The 20,746-nt window shown below is 33.1% G+C and overlaps 2 protein-coding genes across 5 annotated transcripts in view; one reads left to right on the forward strand and one right to left on the reverse strand.

The window, feature by feature from the left end:
- The first annotated feature begins 65 nt into the window (after positions 1-65).
- LOC126773589 (uncharacterized) lies at positions 66-10,776 on the forward strand. Of its 4 annotated transcripts, XR_007669748.1 has the most exons (9): positions 66-729; positions 1,123-1,433; positions 1,960-2,808; positions 5,073-5,435; positions 5,849-5,956; positions 6,508-6,588; positions 7,237-7,437; positions 8,241-8,813; positions 8,854-10,776. XR_007669748.1 is itself a non-coding variant. In XM_050494556.1 (8 exons), exons 1-8 carry the CDS (start codon positions 456-458, stop codon positions 8,280-8,282), a joined length of 2,229 nt encoding a protein of 742 aa, XP_050350513.1. In that variant the 5' UTR covers positions 66-455; the 3' UTR covers positions 8,283-10,776. The 4 variants fall into 4 exon arrangements, 3 of the variants coding, with proteins under 3 accessions (XP_050350513.1, XP_050350515.1, XP_050350516.1); XM_050494556.1 differs by having other exon boundaries at positions 8,241-10,776; XM_050494558.1 differs by having other exon boundaries at positions 1,129-1,433; positions 8,241-10,776.
- A 3,958-nt stretch (positions 10,777-14,734) lies between these two features.
- The window catches only part of LOC126773602 (GATOR complex protein NPRL2-like), a 57,876-nt gene continuing 51,864 nt past the window's right edge, over positions 14,735-20,746 (reverse strand). Inside the window, exons 5-8 of the mRNA XM_050494580.1 lie at positions 20,002-20,145; positions 18,546-18,630; positions 18,032-18,201; positions 14,735-16,199 (exon numbers count right to left, since the gene is read on the reverse strand). Coding sequence (XP_050350537.1) covers positions 16,020-16,199; positions 18,032-18,201; positions 18,546-18,630; positions 20,002-20,145 — 579 coding nt within the window. The 3' untranslated portion in view covers positions 14,735-16,019. The remainder of the gene's footprint in view (positions 16,200-18,031; positions 18,202-18,545; positions 18,631-20,001; positions 20,146-20,746) is intronic.

Genomic DNA, 20,746 nt, shown 5'->3' on the forward strand with positions numbered 1-20,746 from the left:
GTAGTCGTATAATACTATCATGGAAAAAATATTTTTTATCTGTGATTGCGTGTTGCGTCCTTTGCGAGAAGGGATTATTTTTTTAATATATATTTAATAAAAGCTAGAAACAAAATCTCGCCATATTTTAAATCAATGTTAAAAGGCCGTGCAGTTAACATTTCGCTAAATATAATTTTACACTAATACTAAATCGGTTACTTTGATCCATAGTATCATAGCTTCAAATGCTGTTGCATAGTGAAGTCTTCCAATATGGGAAATAAATTTCAAATATTTTAATTGTTCGCTTTGTGCGTTGTTCTGATGTTGCCTTAATAAGTAAGCATCGAGGTCGTGCTAAAAGCGGTGTGATTTGAAGTGTAATAATGGTTATGTGGACTATTTTAAAGTCATTGAACCTAAGTGCGGCGTGCTGACATTGTGTCTTGTGCATCGAAAGCATGTAAATAAACATGAACGATATAGGCATTAAAATAGTGGAATCTCCGAAAGACCGGTTGCTGGGAGCCGAAGTGTCCCCTGCGCCGGAGTTAGGAAACGAAAATGAAGTCGATCCCTTGTCGATTGATGATGATGTTGCTGTAAAGAATCAGCTGGTGGTTTCTGATGATAAATCAGTGAGAGACGGAATTCAGGAGAGCTGTGATGATAATGCCAAAGAAGAGCCAATAAGTGAACCACAGATTAATGATAGTAATAACTTGCAAGTGTCTGAAACAAATAAAGGTAGCTTAGTTTAGACTTTTTCAAATGTAATGTTTCCTTAACGTTCCTATAAATATTTTTATATCTACTATTGAATGAATTATAGAGTGCTGTTTATACATTGCTAAATATTTGTTTTATAACCATTTAGTTTGTTAGATTATATTCATAAACAATTTAAATAATTGTATTAAAAAGTATTTAATAAATTTGGTTATAAGATCATATACAAGATTCCTTTATGTCATAATTATGTATTAAATAGTAAAATAAAAAAGCAGAATCATCAAATTAAAATAGTTATTTACGGATTAAGGACCTAATAACCCTGTGTGTTTATTTTGAAATATAATGAAATTATGTGAAATATTAAAAACACTAAAATATTTTTATATATTGTGATAAGTATATTAGTTTCAGAGGACATAAAAGAGGAAAGCTTGATAGAAACTTTACCGGAAGAGAATGCAGAATCTATTGAGATAAACATTGATACGCCTAAGCAGGAAGGTGTTGACTGTAATGAAAGCCAAGAGCATCCTGTGAGTGTGGCTTTGGAAATTAAGGAGCCGGAACCTGTAGCCATTGCAATAAGGGACACTCCGAAGGAAGAGATTGAAGTTGAGAAGAATACTGATGTGGAGATGACCGAAGTTCAGCTGGTTGAGAAACTAGAAACAGAACCTAAGCCCAATATACAGGCTGTTAACGGTGATATAACTAAGGTATAGTTAACTGATATAGATTATATAAGTTTGGTAAATTGTTCATAATTTGATTTACTAATTTAGTTTATTTAGAAATCTATTTCAGAAATATGACAATAATAATTACACAAACTCTTCTTTCAAGAACTATTTCAAAACATATTGATAAACAGTTTGGCAAATTTGTTTTTTTTTAAGACATTCCACTCTTATGTATGATAATTTTGTTCAAATATATTCTGTTAGGAATATATTAAATATGATTAACTTTTTATGTATATTTTTTATTGAAGGATAATTCAATGATACAATTTAATTGTTATAAAATGCACAAACAACATTGATGCAAAAAAATATTAACTTTATAAGTTGGTAAATTGAAAGTAATAATGTTAATTATAATTATTATAATATTAAATTTATGCATGTCTCTTTTTGTTATGAAGCTCCTATGCTACACTTAAATGAGATATCAATTCAATGAAAATGAAATTTTGTTTGTTATAAAATGTTTAAATAATAATGTCATTTTTTCCCATCTCAGGATGAGCAAGCACACAAAAGGCGAGCTAGTGAAGAAGTAGACACTGAATCTCCATTGAAAAAACTTTGCGCTGAAGTAGAAAAGACATTTCCACAACATGACATAATGATAAATGATTACATACACACAGCCACGAAGAACAACATTGATGAAATACAGAGGCACACAGAACAACTACTATCTGAAATACAAACATTACGAGAATTGGCACAGAAGAAGGAACACGAATGGAACAATATATTGCATTTAAAAAAAGTGAAAGAAGAAATACTACTAAGGCTTCTGAGGCGAAAACAAGTTCTATCATTCGAGAAAAGCGCTGATGTGAATGGTGCAGAGAGAACAGATCCATTCGACTATCTAAACCAGGCTAAGAACTTGGCTATTGACAAAAGTGATGAAATATCTGGATTAGCAATCAAGCAGCCAGGCTCAGCTATGATGAACACTATCATCCAGCCACCAGTCTTACCTGTTACCTCACACTTTAATCCAATGTCAGGATTACCGCCACCATACGATAAAGCAGCTCATATGCAATCAATGCCAAAACCTGTGTTTCCTCAGGCAATGATGATGCCAGGACCAATGCCTGGATTTCCTAGAGACATGAATGGGCAATTGCCGGCGTTTGGAATGCCCATGGGTCGACAGGGACCAACTAAAGATGTAAAATCTATAATAGCTGATTATAGACAAAGGAACCCTGAAATAACTCCTCGGAGAGGGAGAAGAATGAAGTCCATAGTTAATCCTAATATGATGAACACTCCAAGGCCGATTGCACCTAAAATGGACAATATGAATAATTTAAGTAACCTCAACATGTTATTCAACAATTTAGATATGGTACGTAAATACTGGTTTTTGTTTAATATAATATTTTTATAAACATAATATATGGAAATTCTTAACATTATAATTAATTAACATGTAAAGTATTCATTACAAAGTACACTTAAAGGTTACTTAAATTTTTTTTATTCCAAAAATACGTTTAATATATGAAAATGCGTTTATCATGTCATATGTTTGTATCAATCAGTAAAGATATAATGATCGATTGTCCTGATCAATTTTCGTCACGGCGGCTATTCTTATAAGAGAATAGCCAACTGCTCGAGAGATATTATAGTGTACAACAGATATACCGCAAAACGGCAATTGTACATATTGTTGTGTTCAGTTTCGGTTTGAGGGGTTAATCAGTGTAACGACAGGCACCATTGACATAACATTTTAGTTCCCTAAGTGGCACATTGCTATGTTAAGAATGATTAATATATCTTACAGCAATAATTTATATGAACGGTGGTGACCATAAGATGGTCTCTTTGCCCGTTTGCCTATCTATTTTATAACAAGGCAGATAGCAGTCAATATATTACTTAAATAGATATGACTGCCAGCTAAAATTGATATTAGATAAAAAACATCAAGCAGATCAAAGAAAAAATCTTCTATTTATGAAAAGCTGTAGATGTGAAACTTAACTTTTATATTATAATGAAAATAAATGATAGACACCTTGTAGAATACTTTTCTTATACAATTTTAACTTACTTGCGGAAATTATGAATTGACTAAACTAAACATTCAGTTTTTTATTGCAATTTTAATAAACATAAGTATACTCTAACTATAAATTACAATAAGAAACATAAACTTTTTTAACATAATTATGTTTGGTTTAATTATATATTTATATATAAAGAAATATTAAACGAACAAAGAGGAAGTCCAACTGAAGCTTTGACCATGAAATTAGACAAATTCCATAAAAAAATTGACATTTAATTAAAACAAAAGTCAATTATATTGAAATGCCCAAAGTTTGTGACGTAATCGAGTTTCGAGATATTGTGTAATAACGCCAGTCGAAATTATATGACTCCCTGCCTTGACCCCTTTCTGAATGGTAGACATATGTTTCTATTCAATTAAGATTTGTTCTCGAGTCCTCATTCAATCGCGATGTTGATGTACATATTTGTATTATATAACGTTTAACTGTCTCTGATTTAGTGCTTTTAAGGCTGAAATCATTGGGTCGTGGGTTTTCGTGTGGGCCTTATGTTATAGGTAGGCGGGCAGTCAAAAGGGCCACCTGATGTTAAGTGGTCACCACCGATAGACATTGGCGATGCAAGATATATTGACCACTCTGTACATCGCCAACGCGCCATCAACACTGGCTCACTCACCCTTCAAACCGGAACGCAGCAATACTAAGTATTGCTATTTGGCGGTAGAATATCTGATGAGTGGGTGGTACCTACCCAGATGAGCTTACACAAAGCTCTACCACCTAGTAATGAATTATTGCGTTTTTTTTTTTTTATAGAATAGGAAGGTGGACGAGCATATGGGCCACCTGATGGTAAGTGGTCACCAAACGCCCTTAGACATTGGCATTGTAAGAAATGTCAACCATCGCTTATAGCCAATGCGCCACCAACCTTGGGAACTAAGATTTTATGTCCCTTGTGCCTGTGCGTTTTTCTCAGTAGCAGTTACTGTATAGGAAATTGGCAAAGTTACTTCTTTCGTGCTTCGCTCCGCACGTAAAGCCATTCATCCACAGGGAATAGAGATTGTTTTTGCGCAAAAACATCTGTACTATAATATCTTCTGCGTTTGCTAATCTTTGCATTGGAGCAGCGTGGTAGAATAAGCTCCAAACCTTCTCAAAAGGGAGAGGAGGCCTTAGCCCAGCTGTGGGACATTAACAGGCTGTTACTGTTTGCTAATCTTTGAGATTGACCGCCGCAGGTTGCATTCGATCATGAGGACCATGTATTCCTTGATTAGTTGATAAATAGCTATAACTAAAATGTATATAAATTTCCATTTTTTTGTAGTATTAATTTAAATAAGTAAAATATAATCGAAACGATATTTACATTTCGATGCTTATTCCATTATTAGTCTATATATAAATAATATTATAGTTAAGGGCCGAAATAAAATTTTATTTTCAATCAATGAATCAATCAATAAAAAAAATATATATATTAAAATTTTATTAAAAATCGGTAGCAATTGGCAAGAAATTCAACAGTTACTCTGTCCTTTCCGAAAATTGTTTTTAATATAAATTTATTATATTTCAGAATCAAAAAGCGATGTTGGAACGGCTGCAGCAAATCCAAGCAGGAAGTCTTCCAAACGGTCTATCATTCAAAGATGTTCTCGTGCAGTTAGCGAACATGCAGCAAAATAACTTAATGCCCACCAGACCCGTCGAAACCATGACCACTCGACCGGAACACCATATCAGACCAGAGAGTAGAAGGCGGCAAGAGAGGAACGAAGAAGCTCACATGATGGCCAAGCAAGCTGAGCGGATGGCGGCCTCAAGTCCAAGACTTCCGCCACCCCCTCCATATCCAGAAATCTCACTGCTACCAGTCACGACCAGTCAGGAAACGGCGCAATCACAACAGAACTCCTTACTGCATGGCATCTTGACTAAGGTATTTAATTCATAAAACGATATTCCCTTATAGCTTATGGCAACATTTTTATTTGGATTTCGTCATCAACTTCATAGCTTGTCAATTTTGAGTCATATCGCAACCTTAAATTATATGCAGTCAAAGTATTGCCATTTTAAAAGCATTTGTCTTGTAATGGGGATGGGCTAATTAAGGCTTTGTTTATTTAATTGTAGGAGGAAAGTATATAATTTATAGTTTTAATATTTTTTATCTGTAGCTGTCCTTTTCATAATTACAAATTAACATGTTGGTACAATTATTTCATAGCGAAATTGAAAATTATCGAAATATTTTAATAGTGTCGACAGTCCTTCCCCATGGGCTTTGTATCGCATCGCATCGCATTTTAAAATTTCAATTAGCTTGAATGGGTGTTGCCAACCTTCCAGCAGGCGCCCCCCGCCTCTCAGAGTTACTCGCCGACGTTGGCTAAACTGCTTACGTCGCCAGAACGGAAACAGAGCGCTCCGCCGTTGCCAACTTTCGGTCAGGCCAAGGTACCACCTCATGTACGAGATTACAATCAATTGGTGTCCTGATTGGCCGTTGTTCCAAATTCAAAATTTAGATTTAAGTTTTTTTACATTCGCCCTAATGTGACGGCTGAATGACTGCGCGTTTTAATCATTTTATTTTTTGAGAATGGCAATACTCATTGTTAGTTCTAATGCCACTTCATTTTCATATTATTTACATTTGCAATTTATATTATTTAATATGCATACCAAGGGATTGTAGATAAATAATTGTACTTTGTTTTGGCACGAATTAGAATAATATTGAATACAATATAAGGAAATTATCATTATTATGTAACATATATAATAATTTTAAATAAATATTCCGAATGCGATCTTTATTATTAATAACTTCTAAATTGTATATGCCATAACGGAATACATATGTGTAAGTTAATATCATAATTGTTTAAAATTTCAATCAAACATTGGATTGATGTCAAAATGACAACTAGATGTCGTAAGTGCATACATAGCATTGTAAGAAAACTTTAATATGTTAAAATATCATTATGTATGCGTGTGCGCAGAACTGTGGCGAGATCACCATCACCCCGGTGCAGCCCGCGCAGCCAGAACCCGCCGCGGAGAAAACGGAAGTGGTGCAGCTTGTAATTATGTTTTTGTTTTAAATTTTTTTTTTTTTATAGAATAGGATGGCGGACGAGCATATGGGCCACCTGATGGGAAGTGGTCACCAAACGCCCTTAGACATTGGCATTGTAAGAAATGTCAACCATCGCTTATACAGCCAATGCGCCACCAACCTTGGGAACTAAAATTTTATGTCCCTTGTGCCTGTAATTACACTGGCTCACTCACCTTTCAAACTGGAACACAACAATACCAAGTATATATATATATATATATATACTGATTATATATATATATATATATATGACTGACTATATATATATATATATGACTGACCATATATATATATATATATATATATATGGTCTGTATTGCCTATTCCAATCACAGGAAGAGTAAACTCAAATAAAAATATTTTATATTGAATTGACTCGATATCGTTGATTGAGATCTTGAGTATTCATTATGGATTTGTGAAAAGTATTTTTTGCTTTTAGTGATGTAGTGTTGTGTTATCTGTAATTTTTTATTAATCAAGAACTGTTTCAAGTACTTAGTATAGAAGAGTTACTAGCAAATCTCATAGCATATGTAAATCCAAGTTATATCTATATTTTCTTCTTCCTCAATGCATAATGAGCTTGACATAACTTTATTTTTCACAGGAGGAGGAAGAGAGCGGTGCGTCGGAGGAGTCCGGCGCGTCCGGCGCGTCCGGCGCGTCCGGCTCGGGCTCCGGCTCCGGCCGGCTGGTGATCGACGAGGGCGCGGACGAGGCGCCCACGTGCCAGGGCTGCCGCGCGCGCCTGGCGCAGTTCGTGTGCGCCGGCTGCGCCAACCAGTGGTACTGCTCGCGGGACTGCCAGGTACGACTCCGACCCACGACTGTTGGTGCAGCGGCATATAAGATGCACTAGTCCAAATAATTCATTGCCTTTGTCGCTGATGCGGTGTATGTAAGTGAGGTACTCTCACACAGCAGTTATATAACGTTATAAAATATTGTGTTATAACATTTATTTATTGTGTTATAATATTTATTTTAGTTGAGTTATAACATTTTATAACAGTGTGTAACATTTCGCTACAATGTGATAGAATGTTATATGTTATAAACTGGTTCATCTCGTATAACATTGTATAACATTTTATACCCATCAGTTTGGGTCTGCCTTTATATATATATATATATATACAAGAAAAGTTATAATTTGTTGTATCATATTGTATAACATTTTGTTACATAAAGTTGCATAAAACCACTAACAGTTTACAACTTTGGTTACAATTTGATAAAAAAAAGTTAGACAACAACTGTTATGCAACATTCTCTAACGTTATATAACTGCTGTGTGGGAGCACCTTTATAAATATGTAAGTTGTAAATTGAAGGAAAACATCGTGAGGAAACCTGCATGTGTCTAATTTCATCGAAATTCTGCCACATGTGTATTCCACCAACCCGCATTGGAGCAGCGTGGTGGAATAAGCTCCAAACCTTCACCTCAAAAAGGGAGAGGAGGCCTTAGCCCAGCAGTGGGACATTTACATTATTTACATTATTGGTACTGGTGACAAAACAAATGAATACAAAAGATTTTTTTTTCTTAAGTACGTAGATTGAGTTATTGTTTTATATATTTAAACAATTGTATATTTTGATTTCCAGGTGGCGGCGTGGGACGAACATTCAGAAATGTGTTCAGGTTGAAACCAACCAGCTCAGCAGCAAGTTCACACGAGTTATCTGCGTCGCGACATGAGCCGCATTACATTGCCTTACGATATATTTTAAAGCGGTTTTGGTGAATCTCTATATTGTCTATCGTTATTGGTGAGGTAATTATTTTTTAATCGATCGAAATACCCATCTACCCTAATAATTATTTCTGTAAAAATATACATATTTTGTATTAGTATGATTGGCGTAAGGCCATGATCGTCATGAGTCGCGTGTGAAAGTGGACGTTCAAGTATTACGTAAGCAAGTTTAACTCGTTCATCTATTATAACATTTAAAAAAAGCCGAGACGGCCTAGTGGTTAGAACGCGTGAATCTTAACCGATGATCGAGGGTTCAAACACGGGCAAGCACCACTGAATTTTCATGTGCTTAGTTTGTGATTATAATTCATCTCGTGCTTGACGGTGATGGAAAACATCGTGAGGAAACCTGCATGTGTCTAATTTCATTGAAATTATGTCACATGTGTATACTACCAACCCGCATTGGAGCAGTGTGGTGGAATAAGCTCTAAACCTTCTTAAAAAAGGGAGAGGAGGCCTTAGCCCAGCAGAGTGGAACATTAACAGGCTGTTACTTCTATCTATTATAACAGAATATAAATAACTGGAGCTGTAGTGGGACACTTGGAAAAAAATCCCTTCCGCTATATATTAAGTACGTATAGATTAAATTCAAGCTTGTCGTGTCAATAGTCTAAATTGAAAGCGGATGGAATTATGAATCACAAAAAAACATCATTTATTAGTATAAACCAATAACAGACACGATGAAATAAATAGCCCTTGTACTATTGTCGTCTTCATTCGTAACACAAGCTGAGCTTAATTGGCGGGTTAAATACGAATATTAGTAATTCTTGAAAAAACGCACGATATACACACACACACACACATACATATACACACACACACACACACACATACATATGTACACACACTCATACGTATATACACACACACGCATACATATATACACACACATACATATATACACACACGCATACATATATAGTATGTACGTTTGTATCGTGTCGTGAAGATCAAAGTATGACATTTCTGCCTAGCCGTCGATCGCCAAGTCTAGTGTGTACCGATTGACAACACCCACCGAAATTGATGAGACGCTATTGTCTTACGTTGAATTCACGAACACTTCTTTACCACACATTTACATTTTATTATACACTACTAGTATAAATCACAAGTTACCATAGCTGCCTGTATCGAAAAAGCCTGTCACATATTATATTATTCACATGGTCACCAACGCCCATAGACATTGGCATTGTAAGAAACTTTAACCATCGATTACATCACCAATGCGCCACCAACCTTGGGAATTAAGATGTTATGTCCCTTGTGCCCTGTGTAATTACAGAATTACACTGGCTCGCTCACCCTTCAAACCGGAACACAACAATACCGAGTACTGCTGTTTTGCGGTAGAATATCTGATGAGTGGGTGGTACCTACCCAGATGAGCTTGCACAAAGCTCTACCACTACTTCTACAACCATTATATAGCGTGAGCCTGATTTATCACGTGGGTCAAGATATAATTTCATTGTTCGATCTCCATCGTGGGATGCAAAAAGCTACGTGTGCGAAAGAGATAAAACATATACATGTAGATCGAGACAAACCTGGTACTGGAAGAGCTAAACCGTTTGAACGAACTTGAATCTTATTATTAACGTTGTTAGGTTCTTATTTGCCTGTATATTTATATAGGTAACTAAATACAGTAGTGTGATATATGATCAAAGGAAATTTAGTTATTATTAATAAAAAGGGAGAAGTTAGTATAGAATATTGGCGGCAATAATCACGTAGGTGGGCTTAGTGATAGGTGATATACTATCCGTGATAAAATGGCGACATATAAACCAAAACCTCGACGATATAGATGTAATAAATTGCCTATAATTTCTATTTTTCTAATATGAACCGATGTGCTCTTGTTACATAACTCTTGAACGACCATTAATACTATACTTCTTTTTACCAAAATAAATGATTATTTTTTCACGATTTTAATTATAATGTTTAAAGATTTCGTAGCCGCGTTTCGAACATCGTTATTGGATGCTTTATTTTTAATAACAGATTATAAAAAGATTGAAAACGATTAATCATTTACATACAATACATATAACGGCCTTACTATTAAATTTTCTAGAACAGATGATTAAACACCGAGCTATCTCCTTCTCTCATCGTTATTTTGACATACGAAAGAAGAAGACAAAGTATCGTATAACATAGGATGTAAAATACAAAATAATATTATAATTTATATATGTAACGAATTGTAGTGATGAAATTTGCACGTGTAATGTAATAATAAATGATTCGAATATTAGAAATAGTTATGGCCGACTAAGAAGAAATTTAAACTATTATAGTTGTAATTAAAATTGTAATAAAATGTCTTAATTTAAGTAAAAATAAGACATGAAATCAGCTTTTGTTATTATGTATTATATCTTGAATGATATCAAACAGTATCAGATCAATTATGTTTAATGAATGTATTCATGTCACAAGTATGTATAATATATATTATTTCTTTCAGTATTTTTACATACATATTTGATAAAATAACTCCATAATCCATTTTAAACGTATTCGTATTAAATAATAAAAATGTTTTCATTTATTTTTTTGATTTGTTATATAACTGTTCTTTATATAAGTTCAGTGAAATTTAATTTTAACTGCAATATGTTAATAAAATTGTATGAAACGATTTGTCGGATTTCCGTGCAATGATAGATGATAGTCATTTGTCAAAGTGTTATATACGAATACGTTTTAAATGGATTTTATTAGTTGATATTCAAACTGAAATCGCCTTATTATTTTGTCATAATAAAATTAATCTTTATAATACTTATGTTAGTAGGTTCATTCCTTTATGATAGTATAGTGGGATATTGTATGTCCGTGTTCTGAATTATCTTCGTCGATTCTGATGAACCCGTTTTGATAAAGACAACGACGAAAAATAGGAAACGGTTGTATATTAATACGAGGAAGTCGTGAATATGTTGAGTAAGTGACTAAAACTAGTGTGCCCAACAGTGGCATATTCACTAGAAATTTACGTAATCCTTAGTTCACAAGGAATATTTGTTTTTTTTTTTTTTTAAGAAATGTCTGAGGTCGATGATCCGAATGTATTATGCTCCTATAATCGTTATTATCTTTAACAGCAAAAGTATTAATTTAGTGTTTCAAATATTTTTTTTAAATCGTTACTGATAATGTAATGATAATTAAATGAATATATTATATCTACAATTAGACACTTACTCGATTGTTCACGAGCCACTTAGTTCAGCTTATATTGTAGTCAAGTGCTATGTAATAATATAATACAAGGTCGGCGAGTTTAATAAGTATATAGTATGTAAATAAAGAAAACTTTTATAGCTTTCTTGATATTGATTCATACACTTTATATATAATCGCTTCTATCTTTTTCTAGAAATTTCTAGAATATATAAAAACTCGTAACTCGTCATCCTTCATGTGAAAGGGTCGTGTATATCCAATGATTGTATAATTAACATAAATAGCCTATTATATAATAAGTTTTCATGTATTATTTAACCTACCAAATATTTTGTGCCTTTCTATGTATGTAAGCAATATGATTTTTATATACAGTGTGGTTCAGGACCAGGTGTGTCTGAATATGTGTATACAGTTTAGTTAGATGACGTTTTTTGTACAATATCGATTCTCTATATTATGTACGCAGTCTATAAAAAAATTTAACAGAGTTCGATGACATGCTATCCCTTTTTAACCCCATACACAAGAAAGATATGGCTATATTTTTTTGAATCCTCTGAAATATGTTCGATTTAGAGATTGCGTACAATAAAATATATAGCGCTACTGAAATTGTATAAGGTTTTATGTAGAAAAAACTATTTTATAGCAGAATCAAAGTAATTTATTCCTTATATTAATAATAGTCATATTTACATGAATATTGTTTATGTACTGACTAATATAATGTAACTTCTAAAGTATAAAATTTATTAATAAAAAAAAAAATACCGTGATATATGAGTTCGAAATTTAAAATTAGAACTTGATTTTCACATACGATCTTTTGTAATTATAGCAGCGCTATGACAGAACACTATTAAACGTAAACAGATTAAAATTAATTATTTCATATGTAAGCTGACATTTTTACGTTGATTCGAAATTCCGATTCGAATAATATTCTAAATCGAAGATTTTTAGTTTCGATGTTTCAATTGAATTATACGAATGAATCGATCGATGTTGTACAAAAAGTATTTAATAGTAATATTTGCGTAATATTTAACCGATCGTGTGAACCGAAACAATAAATATAATATAAATCGATTCCTCTACTTAATTATGCGCAAAACAAAACGATAAATATTTTCTAAGGACAAGGATATACAATCGTGGCGACAGTGTTTTATCGATGAAAAGTTTACTTTCGATTCTAGCCTCTAACTATGTAACGTAAGAGCCATAATCTCTTACAATATTTTTTTCTTTTATTTCTATTAAACATGAAACATTGTCGCTCGTCTGTTTATCTTGATTATTTTTAATGGATCAATGTAACGAATAAAATAGTATTTATTTTTACAATAGAAATTGACAGTGACGTTTGTCAAACGCGAGTGACATTTAATATGTAAATTATATATATATATACATGTGTTTATATCATATATAGAATCATTTCCGTACTGTAATAATAATAACGATAATAGGAATTCGTCAACATTTTTTATTGTAAAAAATATAATGAACTGACTAAAATAACATTATTTTTATACAGTAACCATAATTTGTATTTTAAAATGAAATCACTCGCGTTGAAAATTTACTTGTATTTGTATTTGTGTGTGAAATGTCACAGATAGTTTTTATATCACAAATGAAAATACAATGTTGGAAGTATTATGTAAATACAGACCGTTCTATTTTCTATACGCCGTGCCAAAACGTAATTTAGTTTTTATACAAAACAACATACGAAGAAGAGAAAATACTATTTTCTAAGGATTTTCGTTCGTTTAACTTGGATATTTTTTTTTTTCAGCTTTCGTTTTTAGATTTAAATGGTTATTATACTATTTTTGTAATGGGTTCCTATGTGCTACGGACGCTTCAGATAAGTAGGGAAAGTGTTGAGTTATTATTTGGCTTCGCTATTTATTGAAATAAATATTAAAATTATTAGCTACGAGGATTTTGTGAGTGTAAAAATAGATGGTTCTAGAAATGTAAGGATAGGCAGAGTCGCGTCTGTAGCACGCAGTTATCAGAGAGTACATCTTCATACTGTGTTTTGTCTCTAAAACGCTAGTCAAGTGTTTCGTTACCTACATACTGTTTATGTATTTTGTAACTTATATGATGTTATATAAGAATATATTAAATCAGTACTGTCTTTGATTTTTCGACTTTTATTTTCCTAAAGTATATTAATAATGATAAATATAACTTTTAGTATGATTAATTGAACTTCACTTAATATTGATAATATATCTAATGTCTAAATTGTATTTTTAAGGCAAAAATCGTGGACTTTGTATCTACCATAATAAAAAAAAAATTTAATATATTTATTTGATTAATTAAAAAGAGTTAACAACATCATAAGCGTTCCGAAACACGCTATTTGTCCATGAGTGATTATATATTTTTTGGCCTTTATTCGATGTCTAGTTATCGACCCGTGTATTAAAATTACCCTTTACCCTCAGCGTGTACCAGGACTCGAGTGTGCCAGCAGTCATATGTACGTTTTGTTTATTGAATGCTAAAAAATATCGTCCTCAATCATAATAATTATTGTATCATTAAAAACTTTATTTAGATATTTTATTGTATGGGAACACTAACGATAGACTTATAGAGCTTTAAGAGTATAATATACATATCCTGGGACATTTTTCACACGGCTTATGCTATGGAAACCAGACAAGTGATACTACTTTTTTTTGTAAATACATACTTATATAGATAACTACACCCGGACTCAGGACAAACAGACAGGTTAATGCACACAAATATCTGCCCTGGGTGGGAATCGAACCCTCACCAACCTTCGTCGTGAAAGACAAGCATCCATCAACCACGCCAACCTGCTCGTTTCTAAGTTGTGAACTCTACTCGCGTAAAAGTGTTTTTATTTTTTTCTAAATAAATAAAGTTTTTCTGAATATGTAAAGTATTTTAACATTTAGGAGTTGGACCAGAGGTAGAGAAGTCAGTAGAAGATATCGTTATAGAAGTTCAACATAGAAATTTTCCAGGCATAGAGCACGAGAGTCTTATTCGTGATAAAATAAATAAAAAAAATTATTTCAAAATAGAATATTTTTTATATTCATATAATTTAAACACAATAACAATTAAGTCATATAACTCATATAGTTTTTAGTAGTTATATAAAATATAACAATATATAAAAATAATCTCTTAAACAGTATTTATAAACAAAAACAATACAATATTTACATTACACAATATTTATATAACTTCAGCTGTCCTAATTTACATATATTTTATGCGTTTTTAGGAAGGCACTGTATAAGTTGACTAGCAAGTCATTAAAGATGAATTTTTATATAAAACGACTAGGAAAATGTAGAATGTTATTAGGCTTATTTCAATGACTCAAAAAGCTGCTGTTCTTCGAACAATAATTTATATAAAATTATTGATAACATTTTTTATTTATAATCTGTGATAATCTTGAACATTTGATTTTTCAACATCAATTCGGTGGGATATCAGGCCTTCAGTAAACTTTACTTATACACTTACAAGGATAAAATATAGCACCGTTTTATTAATAACTATACAAATGTAAATACAAGTACAAAAAAATATCTTACACTATAATTATTGAGCAGTTCTTAATTTGTAATGCAACATTATGACATAAGGCTAAGTTTTTTATTGGTCTGTAAAAAGAGGTCGCTTACGTAAGTGTAAAAAAAATATATTTTTAAATAAAATTTCGAACCAGTTATATCGTTTTTATTTTTATTTTGCCGCTATAAATTAATAAAGCTACGAAAAAGGTGTTATATATTTTGCCCAATCTTACTGATTATTATGATTATCAATGAAAATGTTTAATTATAATCAACATTTTCTATCGTTGGAGTGATGTATTTTCCATTAATTGTACTTTAACATGACAACAAATTATGTTTTTCACTAATGAATGTTTATAAAACTATAATTTAAAATTTATCTATAACATCTTGACAAAAGTTAAATTCTTACTTAATTAATAATTTTTCGCTGAACACAATTTTTGACTAACTAATTATTTGCTACGTCACATGGAAGCTGTAATATTCTAAATTCTATTTCTATAAAAACTTAATATTTCTACATTAAAGTATTTATGAAGCCGATATTGCAATTTATAATATTAATAAAATCTCAATTATTATGATAAAAGAGATAGACAAAAGCAGTTTATATTGTAATATATATAATTTTAGGGAAAATTTAATAATTATTCAGTACTTTGATTACGAACTATAAATAATATCAAGTCATGAAAACGTCCAAAATTAGCGAAACAATCTCCTATATTGACTATAGTCATGATGGTAATATAATATTAAAGGTGGAACACACCAGCTGGGATGCAGGTTCTCGACTCAGGTGGATGTCACTTGACGATGAAGATAACGTCGCTATCTCGCTCCAGCTGTTCCTCCAGCTGTGACGCCGTCAGTCCTCCCTGGCAGCAGAGTTCGTCGAGGCAGACCAGTCCGTTGTAGGTGCGTGCGATGCATTGGCTGTGTTCGCTCCGTAAAGACGCGTTTTCGTTGTGGAGCGTTATTGGAAACTGTGAATATAATTGGATTATTATTGTGAGGGTGAACTTTAAACACCAAGTTGCTCATACCAATGCGCAACAAATCGAAATCAAAAAAAAATAATTCATGTTCTAAAATGCCTAAAAATCTTACAAACAATTTTAAATCGTGATTTTATAATATAAATTTAAGGCTACCAAAATTCCTTCCTGGGGCTAAGTATTCGTTACTATAATAAAATTCCTCAGATATTTTTAAGTTTTTCTTTTAATAAATTGAAAAATAATATTAAAACCATTAGTAGAGAATGCTTATTTCACAGTTGTGTTGTGCCACATATAAAGCGTCAATAACGCAACGGTTTTCGGGCCGCTTAGAGATGTAAATGTAGCAGGTTCGATCATAACCCCTAGTACTACTGTCACCCTCACTTCTAACACAACCTGTATGCTTAATTACCCTATAATTAAATAGTAAATGGGTATATTAGAAACTCCTTGAAAACGGAACATTCTACCATTATTTTAAAAAACAAAAGTATGCAGTTCGTAATACTCGATTTTCACACAGGACATATAATTGACCATGGTAACTACTCAATTTCTATTACCAAACGGTTGGTAACATAACAGAGTGTAAATATCCCACAACTTGGCTAAGGCTTTCTCTCTCTTTGAAAAGGGTCGGAGCTTATTCCAACTTAACCGGTGATAGCTTTTATGCAATTATGTTAATATATAACAATTCAAAGCTTTATTTAAAGCTAACGAATATTTTGAAATTTATTTTGAATTATAATAATTTGTTTTAGTTTGAGAAGACGTGTAATAATCTAAAGTTTTGTAAGCGTTCGTAATACATAATAGTAAATAATTAAGATTAAGATGTTCATCTCAGACATCACATAGCTTATCAGTTTCAACAAAGTGATACGGATTATATTAGTACGATAACTTATTACGCGATCTATCAAAAACCATACGCAATGAAGGTCGGATAGGGCTTTGCGCAAGCTCGTCTGGGTAGGTACCCACTCATCAGATTACCTACCGCAAAACTGCAAAACTTGGTATCGTTGTGTTTCGGTTTGAAGGGTGAGTGAGCCAGTGTAATTACAGGCACAAGGGACATAATATCTGTATGTCCCTTGTGCCTGTAATGTGTCAATGCCAATGTCTACCGTTGCGGGCGTTGGTGACCACTTACCATCACGTGGCCCATATGCTCGTCCGCCTACCTATTCTATAAAAAAATGAGGGGCTAGGTACATGAATTTAACCTATTATCCGTTATATATAGAATTCTTATCCTTAAGCAACACGACAATGTTAGCTTGTTATTAAGCGTCGTAAACGATTCTATTATACGTAAGCGAAACGAATCGTTTTTTGACTGTAGTAACCGGATATATCTTGCAATTTACTAATACCGGTCCTGCTAGTAACAACTATCTTTATTATTATGTGTGATAACATTTACACAAGATAAGTACACTAATATTAGCTGCACCGTCTGAGCGGCGAACAGGTGTCCGATAAGATTTAATCTAGAACGAGTTGGGCTGCTTTCGGTTTATCAACTTTATCAATTAACAATTCTTGTTTGTAGTCAAAATAATATTATCATTATTTATCTCAATTATCTCATTTTTAAAGACTTACAATAAGTAGGCAAACGTAAAATTGGGCCATCTAATGGTTGGTGGTCACCGCCACCCATAGAAGTAAGATGATCTAATGTCATGCAATTAAGCAAAAGTCTCTCATATTATAAAGGGGAGAATATGCAATGTATGAAGCTGAACTAATTGATTAAGATAAACGGCTAGGATTGATTAATCACTGTGTAACGAGCCACTCACCTTATACACTCTGCGTATAAGCCCCTCCAGTACACCGAAGAGCACAAGTTTCCTCTCGTTGATAGCGAGCTCCTGCGGACGCATCCGTCGGCACAGGTCGCGGACTGTACTGCCGTAAGACATGCCCGCGTACATGCGGAATAAATCACTCACTTTAGGTAGCTGCCGAGCTGGAAATAAAAATAAACACATATATGTTTCTTTATAGAAAACGATAATGTTCATATTATTTAGATTTTGTTCTAAAAAAATAATTAGCACAATATTAATGCCCAAATTGAAGAAGTGTTCAACTCGTTGATAGTGCTTTGTGTAAAAGTTCGCCTGGACACCGCCAAACAGCAATACATAGTACTTTTGTGTTCCGGTTTGATTGACAGTGTAATTACAGGCACAAGGGACATACCACCTTAGTTTCCAATGCACGCAACATCGGCTATGTAAGGAATAGTTACATTTCTGACAGCGTTAAATTTGTTTTCTTTTTTGTATGTATAATATTTTTTTGGCTTACGTGATCGTGCACAGAATTCGACACATTGTCGTTGCAGTCCCGCGCACCTCGTTAGCTGTCTGAGTTTAGGCGTTGCACTGTATACCTGAAAATTGTTTTTCAATTCAAATTCGAAATCGTTGGATCAAATATATTATTTTCTACATTTAAATCACTTCACTAGAGTGATAAAATGTAATTGTGAAATTTATGTGCAAGGTTTTATGTTTGTTTGTAACGTTACAAAATGTTACTTTGAGATTTTTCTTTTCCGTCACGTATAGATTTCACGTTGAACGTTTTTCAAAACTCCTCGTACTAAATAAATAAAATTAAACTTAGCAAAGATCAATGTTGAAACGTAACGTCACTGGGCTAAGCATCTATGCGTCGCAATATCCTTAGTTTAACCAAATATGGGCTGAACTCGGGAATAACTTAAATATGTAACGCAATAGCTGTGTAATACTACTGAACGAACAAAGTCTGGTTGGTCCAAAGTTATATTGCCTTATTTGAATCCTGTAATGTTTTAACTAAAAGCCGACATGTGAACTGAAAAACGTATTTGTCAAATGAACCAATATAAAAATAAAATATTTTCTCAAAATTACGAGTATAGACAATTAATGCAAATACGCAAATTCAAGGTAGTATGCTAAAGCGATCCTGTGACGTCACACAATGATGGAGACGGTACATCTAGTTTTTAGTGGGTACTCTGGTACTTAGCCAGGAATCTCCCATATTCCCTTAACGGGGGATTCCCGGTTAAGGGCAGAGTGTTCACATAGGGAATATGGGGTACTTCTGGCTATGTGAATATAAGCTATAATCATATTTCAGTGACATACAAAAAAAAAATAGCTGAACATGGTACGCCAAGTGTAGCGTCATCATTGTACTCAAATGTTTTATTGATTCCTTTTATATATAGTAGCGGAGTTAAGAAAGCGTGAGAAGCATTGTAGCTCTCAATTAGTAACACTTCTAAAAAACTGAGAATTTTAGGGAAAGCTCTCATTTTGATTACATATGCTTTGCCCGTGTGATACATCGTGATATTGTTTTACTTTAAACTATAGTTGCAAATCGATTGAAGTTTAAATATTTATTTATCATAGACGCGTTACACTCAATATTAAAAAAGTACACTATCATCAATATTATTAATAATCTGTTCCGGTTTAAAGTGAGAGTGAGCTCGTGTTATAACAGGCACAAGGATATCAAATCTAAAATTCCGTACTTGGCGGCGCATTTACGGTTAATGGTGACGGCTAATATCTAATGCCGATGGTAACCACTTCACGTGACACTTGGCTGTCTACCATCTTGAAAAACAAGACGTTTTTATTAGTCTTCTTTGCCATGGTATATTTGTAAATACCATTTTTGTAATTACCTTCAGGAAAATACATGTAAGCGGAACACTTAACTAGATTCGATTAATAAATAATAATAAAATATAACTTACTGCACAATATTGAAATATAGGCACTAAAGTGACGACGCCGTAGTAGACCAGGTTTTGGACGCACGCTCGCACGAGGCTGATCTCCACATCCGTCAGTGCAGCGATCTTCGACACATGGTTGAAGCCATCGATATAAGGCAGGATCTGAAATATACATATTATTATACTTATATTATACATATTTGTCTGATTCTGTTTTTTTAATTACAAGATTCAGGAGACACATACAGCAGGATTTACTACTTAGACTACAATACACCGGTCTCCAACCCGCTATTCAGTCATAAATAATATAATTTTTCGCTTATCGCCTCAAATGTCAAAGCCTATGGTTTGTTTATATGTTGCATATTTTTCGAGGTGCAGCTTATTATGACAATGTCTTCTAGAAAATTCAGCCCGTGCGATTTCTATGCGAACCCTACGAAAGCTATAATAGATACACGAAAACGTTGTATAAAATATTTGCAGATCTCGAAAATTTGTAACTATTTACCGGTTCTTGACTACGATTCAAAAGCGTTTCTAAGACTCTACTTGAAGTATATACGACTATCTTAGCTGAAATATTTCCAATCGCGTTAATTTAATATTAATTACGTGTGTTTATTTGGCAATGGCATTGTTGATGTCTTGTTTACGTCAATGCCGGTGACGTTTGCGTTGAATCGTGTCAATAACGCTGAAAATACAATTAGTTAACGAGAAACTACTGAGGTTTAAGACTTGCATAACCTTTACTTGG

Source organism: Nymphalis io, chromosome 15, assembly GCF_905147045.1.
Source record: "Nymphalis io chromosome 15, ilAglIoxx1.1, whole genome shotgun sequence".
In the NCBI taxonomy this organism is placed as follows: Eukaryota; Metazoa; Arthropoda; class Insecta; order Lepidoptera; family Nymphalidae; genus Nymphalis; species Nymphalis io.